Source organism: Dendrobium catenatum, unplaced genomic scaffold, assembly GCF_001605985.2.
Source record: "Dendrobium catenatum unplaced genomic scaffold, ASM160598v2 fragScaff_scaffold_743, whole genome shotgun sequence".
In the NCBI taxonomy this organism is placed as follows: Eukaryota; Viridiplantae; Streptophyta; class Magnoliopsida; order Asparagales; family Orchidaceae; genus Dendrobium; species Dendrobium catenatum.
In genome coordinates this window covers 901,292-909,481 of record NW_021319205.1, presented here as the reverse complement: position 1 = coordinate 909,481, position 8,190 = coordinate 901,292, and the positions used below count along the sequence as shown (strand labels likewise).

At 36.5% G+C, this 8,190-nt stretch overlaps 1 protein-coding gene across 1 annotated transcript in view; it reads right to left on the bottom strand.

The window, feature by feature from the left end:
- Window positions 1-349: 349 nt before the first annotated feature.
- LOC110108465 (gibberellin 2-beta-dioxygenase 8-like) overlaps window positions 350-8,190 on the bottom strand; it is a 12,844-nt gene continuing 5,003 nt past the window's right edge. The window contains exons 2-4 of the mRNA XM_028696473.1: window positions 3,873-4,116; window positions 1,543-2,029; window positions 350-902 (exon numbers count right to left, since the gene is read on the bottom strand). Of these exons, the coding sequence (XP_028552306.1) occupies window positions 350-902; window positions 1,543-2,029; window positions 3,873-4,116 (1,284 nt within the window). The remainder of the gene's footprint in view (window positions 903-1,542; window positions 2,030-3,872; window positions 4,117-8,190) is intronic.

The window sequence follows — 8,190 nt, the reverse complement described above, 5'->3', positions numbered from 1 at the left end:
AACTTCGTCACAAACTGACAGTCACGTAAGACCCATCAGTTTGCGGGGGAGTATTAGAACCAGAAATACATAATATTAATTTAGTTTTTTTGTTCAATAAAATATGTAATTAAGCAACAAGCTTTCTTGAACTTTCCGTACACACCTAGTCTATATAAAGCAACTTATAGCTGCTGTAAGAGATATAGAAAATATATGCAATTACTTTTAAACTTTCTCTGTCTCCAGTTACTTTCTTGTATCCTCTGGTTTCTTCAAAAACTTTACAAATTTGAATGGTTCGTTCAGTAATTTTCCTTTAGTTAGTCTAAGAACTCAATTCATCCAACACATTACTAATAAGGCAAAATCATATAAGAAATCTTGCAAGCCCAACTTTATATCCAGTTCTCTTCACATCCTCCTGCACCTGCCTCCTGAACTCCTCAAAAGTAAACTTCTTGTAGCGAGAAGGTTCCTTACAGCTTCCTATAATGGATTCATACGAAGGGCAAAGAAAGTAAGCCATTGAATATCTCTCCACCTTCCCATTAGCCATTACCTTGTGCTCCACACTCTTGTAGACATCATTGCTCCATGCCTGAAAGAGATCTCCAATGTTGACGATAAGAGCGTCTGGGTTGGGCTTGACGGAGACCCATTTGGAATCCTTCATCAATTGGAGGCCGCCCACTTGATCCTGGTGAAGAATGGTGAGGAAGTCGCTGTCCGTGTGCGGCATGAGGCCGAAGGCCGCCGGGAAAAATGGGCACGGCGGATATCGATTGAGGCGGAGAAAGCAGGTGCTCTCGCTGCAGTTCTCAAGAAAACATGTAGCTGGGCATCCCAGATTCTCAGCAAGAACACCAGCGAGTATCCTCGCTAGCTCTGTCATGGCTTCTGCAACCTTCTGCATAACTACCCTGCGAGAAGTAAAGTGCAATGGTTTGAACTTTGAATTAACTCAAGGAGGGCATTTTAGACATTTACTTTATCACCTTCTCTAGATTCAAAATGCTTTAATCGTGTAAAACATTTGCAATAATTTGTTTTTTGGAGCAGTAGATAATTTATTAGGGCATCTCCAACAGAAATTTTCATTTTTTTGGCTGCAAAATGCAGTGAAGTTAAAAAATGGCTTGATTCATCTTTAATGGAGCTCCATCTTGCATCCTTTGCAGAAGTTAATTGTATTTCTCCTCATTTGCGCGTTTATTCGGCAAATCTGGTAGAGACAGAAAAATAACGTATGTGGCATTGCACTGTTCACCCGCAACCAAATACCCGAAGTTTTGTCATTCGGCTGGAGCTTGCGAGCGACATTATTCATGTGTTTGAATTTCGGTTGGAGATGCCCTTACAATCGAAAGGTCTCTGGGTGTGTCCTCTAATTAATATATATGATTCAATAGTTTAATTTAAAAAAAATGACTGAAATGAAGTACAAAATTAAACAGCTAAAACAGTCAAAATGCCAAAGCCAACAAAATAGAAGTCAAAATCAACTTCAAAAATCCTGTCTTGCACTGATCTAAGAGAAGCAAATGAAGAAAGAAATGCAACCTTAATGTTTTAAATTCCTCTTCAAAGCAACCATCATCTTCTCCAAGCTTAGAAAGAGGCACATGAAAGGCCTCTGACCACGAGAACTGATCAAGCGAAGTTGCAGTCGGATTTCCCCACCTGTAAGACTCATTAAACACCTTTGATTTCACTTTCTTCTCAAAGGGCGAATGAAACAGCCTCCTCTGCTCTTCTTTAATAGCCTGCAGAAGCTGCGTGTTGATTCCGTGGTTCACTACTTGGAAGAACCCCCACTCTGAAGAAGCTTTCCCTATTTCAGCAATACAAGCCTTCCTCCCCTCTTCATCTCCGCACTCCAAGCGCCATAAATCTATCAATGGAAGCTCACATTGTTCATCGTTCTTCAAGCTCAGCTGAATTGTAGTTGCAGGAGAGAACAGCGAGCTGAATCTTTCTTGGAAAGGAGGGTCACAGGGACCTTGCAAGCTGGCCATGAAAGCAGGCGTTGAGAAGGGGAATGGGGGTTCTTTCATATTTATAGGGACAAAAATAAGATCAGAAGAGCAAAATAACGTATATGGAATCATTTGTATAGTAGGAGCTCTAAATTTTTTTTCTCATTCATACTAGGAAAGTAAGTATATGGCTGGCTTAGAGAAGGATGAGAGGGATTGGTGAAGAAGCAGAGGGAGAGCGACAAATGGCGACTATAGGAGATTGCTCGAGCTGAACAAGTCTGAAAATGCTAATACAACAGTGTATTATGAGAAACTCATGAAAAAGATGGGCTATGAACTTCCAAAAGTAAGAGAAGTTTCGTTTTTTATTTAAATAGTGAGCTAAAAATTTAAAAATATGTGGCTAAAATTTGTAGCTGAGGGGACAAAATCATATCTTTTTAATTAATAGGCCACATGTGCTTTCAGAAAGTTGAGTTCTTCCATCCTATGGAATTGAGATTATCAATAGCTCTTGCATTTTTTCTTTGGGAGGAATTTGCTTAATAAATGACTCTGGTTTTGTAAAAAAATTTAATTTTTTATGATAAAACTAGAAAGTTATTTGAAGAAGCACTAAAAAAATCGTACCAAACGAAGCTTAAAGGTGAGCTTAATAAACTAGTAAGTTAATTTTGAGTCAGCGCTGACTTGATTTGTTGGTTTATTAGTCAGATCATTTAAAAAAATATTCATATAAAATGTATTTACAACATAAAAAATTTAGTGTAAAATTAATAAAATTATGTAAATTATATCTCATTATATTATATCAATTAATTTCTTATCACTTTTTATCTAATTTTTCTTTTTCTTTTTTTTTTTCATTTTATCACAACAAGCTTGAATCAAAATTATTTCATTTTATTAATGATAAAAAAGTCAGCTCTAATTCAAAATTTTAACTTAAATTTGAGTTCACAGCGGTAACGACTTTTAAGTGGGGCCCAATTAAGTGCAAGTCATGAGGTTTCTGGAGTTAATGCCTATTCTAGATCAGCCGATGATTAGTCACACCGCCAAACACCCTTTCGGAGGATTTATTATTCTGTGCGGAGGGCGTCCATAGACCAATAAAAATGTGTCACGTCACACCATTGCTGGGTACCCACACTCGGTATCCTTGAATACCCAATGCTTAACCGGATGGTTTTTCCGTCCCGTGTCCGTACATAATAAAAGTTTCTTTCGGAGGTGGTGAATTCCCAGTTCAAAAAGAAAAAGAAATTTTGAGTTCAAACTTAATTTATTACTCTCGACTCATTTGAGGTCAACTTTGACTCATTTACAGTACTAGAAGAACTAAGAGGCACGGTTCTAACCATACGATAAAAGAAGAAGGTTTAAATACCAAAAATCTGAGAGTGCAAGCAAAAAACAAGAAATAAAAGAACAGATCATACGATTCCATTGAAGAGTTTGTAAAGCAACAGACTTTTCTCTTTAGGTTGGAAGTTCTACTTTAATCTGTAATTGATACCTTTTATTTACTTCTTCTCGGGGAAAGATTAATACTTTTGACTCTTGCAGGAAAATCAGGGAGGGAGAAAGAAGTGAGCTATGTAAACTTAGCATGGATAGAAAGGAAAGGAGAAGTGTAATGCCTCATGACCTCCTTCTTCTTTCGCCAATGTAGAACTGTTAAGAAGGAAATCCAAGGAAAGAAAGTATATTTCTTGAGCATTATCATAAGCCACAGTTTAATGGGACTTCTTTTTTCTAATGATCTGAAGTTAGAGGCTTCGTTAAAATATATTTAGAGGTGTAAAAAAGTGACAAGACCTAAAAATCCGACTCGAGCTCGATCTGAATTTTTAGGGTTATGGTCAACCCAAATTTGAAACGGGTCGGATTTAGGTCCTGATTTTTTACCAGTTTTAAATTCCGGGTTGGGTTCGAGTTGACCCGGAAACCCAAGAATGACCCGGTTTTGACCCGAAATCATGTATAGTTCGGACTTATTACGGGATTTGGCCGAAGAAGCGCACGAAACAGAGAAAGGTACCTTCACAGCCAGCAAACTCCCGTCGTACCGATCCGATCGGAAGGGAACATCATCCAATGAACGAAGGCGAACAACAACGAAGGAGCCGATGACTCCTGCAATCTCCATAGACTACAACAAATGATGAAAAAGAGAAGATAAACAAGCAAACCCTCGACGCCTCTAAGCGCACGAAACGGAGAAAGTTACCTTCACAGCGAGCAAACTCCAGTCGTTGCTTCCGATCAAAATATTGTAACTTCTGATTTGACTGGAATGAAAAGTCGTCCAAGAAGAGAAATCTAGCATTAACGAAGGAGCCGACGACTCACGAACCCGGTTGGCACATGGTGGGTCAGTTTTGGGTCCGAAAAACCGACCCATTTTTAAAAATGGGTTTGGTTCGAGTTGGGCTGAATAGTAAAACAGGCCGGATTGAATAGTGCCGGGTCAATTTCGGGTCCAGACCCGTGACCCGAATTTTACAATCCAAAATATAACTAATACTACAAAAGGCTTTTGATGGGTTTTTCATTTGCTTGTCTTATTATTTCTTTTCAAGAAATGATGGAATAGTTTAGAAGAAATAAAACAATTTTATAAATCTCAATGAAAATTATCAATATCTAATTTAAATAAAAATATGAGAAATATATAAATGAAGGAAAACTTAAATTTTGGAAAGATTATACGACATTATTTGGTTGCTTGAAGCTGCAAATCATATTTTAGAAAGTAATTAGATTTGTTAAATTACATTGATTAGATGTAATTAAACACTAATGTATCACATAATCATTTGTTTTTCATATATTTGTTGTATATTTTCTTATAAAGTTATTAAACTCAATCTAGGTCTGAACCGACTTAGCTTATTACAAGCTCCAATCTTCAGTCATTTTATTCATTTTTCAAACAATTTTTAATTTATCATCTCACTAAAAAAGATAAATTAATAAAATTATTGACTAAAATTATGTATACTTGATGAACAATTAATCTTTAATTAATATGCAATATTTAATAACTAGTTAAAAACTATAATATTTAAAAGTAGATCATAAGTAAAATAATATTCATTTAAGATAAATTTATATTATATCAAAGTAATTATTAATAAAAACTAAGAGAATTATAGATTATGTTTGATATATTAAGATTTTTTTTAAAATAGTGCTCTCAACTTATATTAAATTTTAACAGTTATTTAATTCGAGTTCTTATTGGAGAAAGATACCTTAAGTACAAGCATTATGTAATGAGTAAGAAGATAGAAGAAAAAATAACAAAATAAAATGAAAGGAGGATCAAAGACAACTCCACGTTATTTGAAAAATTCACAAAATATTATGCTTTAATCATATTGTCCTTAAAAATTTAGGAAATAATAATATCTTTAATCATATTTTTAAATCTTTTCAAAATATATGTATTATATATTATGAGATTAAAATTTCTAATCATTATTTTTTAAAGAATATGAGAGGGATTTCTTTAGGACAAAATACTCAACGCTTTTTTTAGATAACAATTACAATAAAAAGTTTATGCAAAGAAAATTATTTTTGGAAGCTAGAGTATTTAAGTTATTTTCATCGCAACATCAGTTTCACAATAAATCTATAAAATGATGCATTTGTTTCAAATAAGAGAGACTATTGTGTGTAGAGTCCGGACAAAACTTTTTGTTCGAACTCCTATCACGTGAAGTCACATGCATTCTCTCTCTCTCTTATACAAAAAATTATTGCGTACAGACACCAAATGCGCCCGAACATCAATCAGGAGCTGTGCATTGTGTGATGTGACGTCTCTCAATTTACCTCAGGACGTATCCAGCATCCGCTCGTAATTATCTCTCATCTTATACACACCCTGTGTAAAAAAAAAAAAAAAAGTTTCATGTGTCTCTACGTGTTTAAAGTTTGGACGAAGCCATTGGTCCTCAAGTTTTATTTTCTCCCCCAAATAGACCCTAAAGTAGGGGTGTCAATATTTGACACGACACGACAACCTGACCCGAACCCGACCCGGAAAATCCGGGTTGGACCCGACCCGTTTGATAAACGGGTCGGGTTCGGGTTCACAGATTTGACCCGTTTTATCAAACGGGTCGGGTCGGGTTGACCCGGCGGGTTACCGGGTCAACCCGTAAACCCGTTTAATTAAAAAAAAAAATGTTTCTGTTCAAATGAGCTCCCCGATGCTTATTTGATGAATTACTCAGCCACTCCATAACAAGCTCCTTATCCTTGCTCCGCCCAATGAGATCATTTTTACTTTTTAGGCAAGGATCCTGTTCACGTGCTCCGAGCTCCGTGCAGCTCAAGCTGCTGCTTCTGAATCTCTGATGCTCCTGCTTTGCGTGTTTTACAAGATGAAGGAAAATATCAACACCAGTTGTTGCAAATTTATCAAGTTTTTGCACAGCCGTCCGTCTCCAGTCGCTTCAAGGTGGGATCAATTTTGAGAGCACGTTTGCCAAATTTGAAAAAAAAAAAAGAGAGATTGGAAGAACGCTGTCGGGTCGGGTCGGGTCAACCCGGCAACCCGGCCGGGTCGGGTCCGGGTTGAAATGTCCGACCCGTTTGTTAAAACGGATCGGATTCAGGTTGACCCGAATTGACACCCCTACCTTAAAGTATCCAATCACACAAATTATATTTGAATCACTCTATTAAAAAAAATTATTAATAAGATGACAGCTAGTGGCTATTAAAATAATAATAATAATATAACAGAGGATATGGCAGCGTCTCTGTCGCACTCTTTCTTTGATAACTCTCTCTATATATTGCATAAAATAACTTATTAAATAATATATTTAGTGATAGCAAAATACAACCATAAGTCATCATTTTCATATAAGAGCCTATTAATTGATAGGGACGCTCCCTACGAAGCCTTGCCGAAGGTTGCAAACTATGATTACATTAATCCGTAGAAGCTTCGCACTAAACATCAATAGAATAAAATAAGCAAAATTTCATTTTCATCTAGTGTAAACAGATAGCCAAAGTACTGTTCAAATAAATGGAAAAATCATAATTTTGAAGGCAACGTGTGGGAACAAAATTGTAGCTTGACATTAGCTAGCTACCTATAAAATTAAATTAAATATGGGCTATTGATTTGAGTCATTGACAAGTAAATTAATTATGATTAAATATTTGAAAAATAGAGATTAATTATTTTTAATTAAACAAAAAAACATAATTATTAAAAAATTTATAAAAAAAAAAGGAAAAGGTAAAATCATATCGCGTTTTAGTAAAACAATGTCAAATAATTTCACTTTTTTTTTTAAAGAAAACGCTAATATAATATTTAATGTTTTCTTACGAAAAAGCGAAATAGGTTAGAGTTTTCTTAAGAAATTCTTAAAATGTATTATATCGAATATTTTATAAGCAAATAATTTATAAAAAATTAAGTAGGACCTTAGCTTGAGTTACGCGGGCGGGCAACGAATGTCAGAGAGATTGTAGTTGGTGGGTGATAGTAGTCGAAGGGCCATCGTCAATATGCGACGATGATCGGATGATCATAGTCGATGGGAGATGGAGGTCGGAGGGACTATATTCGGCGAGAGACGGTGGATAGTCAGCAATCGATGATAGTCGGAGGGGACTGTAGTCGGAGGGAGGCAAAGGTTGAAGGGACCATAGTCGGCGAGAGGTTGGAGGGATTCTGGTTGATACATCGTCACAAAATTAGCTTGATCGGGCGCGAATCTCGTGGCAAAAGCTAGTTGAAGACTTCAAAAATTAAATCCGGGAGCATATGAACTCCGATTTCAGCGAGCTTACAGTCAAACTGAGCGTCTCGAAAATACGAACTCAACGACGCCAAGATCAACCCAATCCGAGCCCAAATGAGTCCGAATCAAGGGCTCAAAGTGCTGTTGGAAGGTTCAAACAGCAATTTGAGTTACCAAACGGTCTCCGATTTTTACGAGCTTATACTCGAATTGAACGGCTCGACGAGAAAAATCCAACGAGCCCAAGATCGTTGAATTCTGACATCATTAAGGCCTTCAAATGGCCAACGAACGGTACACGATCGTAGGATTCAATATCGGCCGTCCATTTGACCACTCCCTATTCGCCCTTGATCTCACACCTATTTACGGACCATGCCACTCCAGAAAATCTATAAATAGAGCCCTCATTCTTCACAAAAGGGGATCCAAGCAAGAGAGAGAAG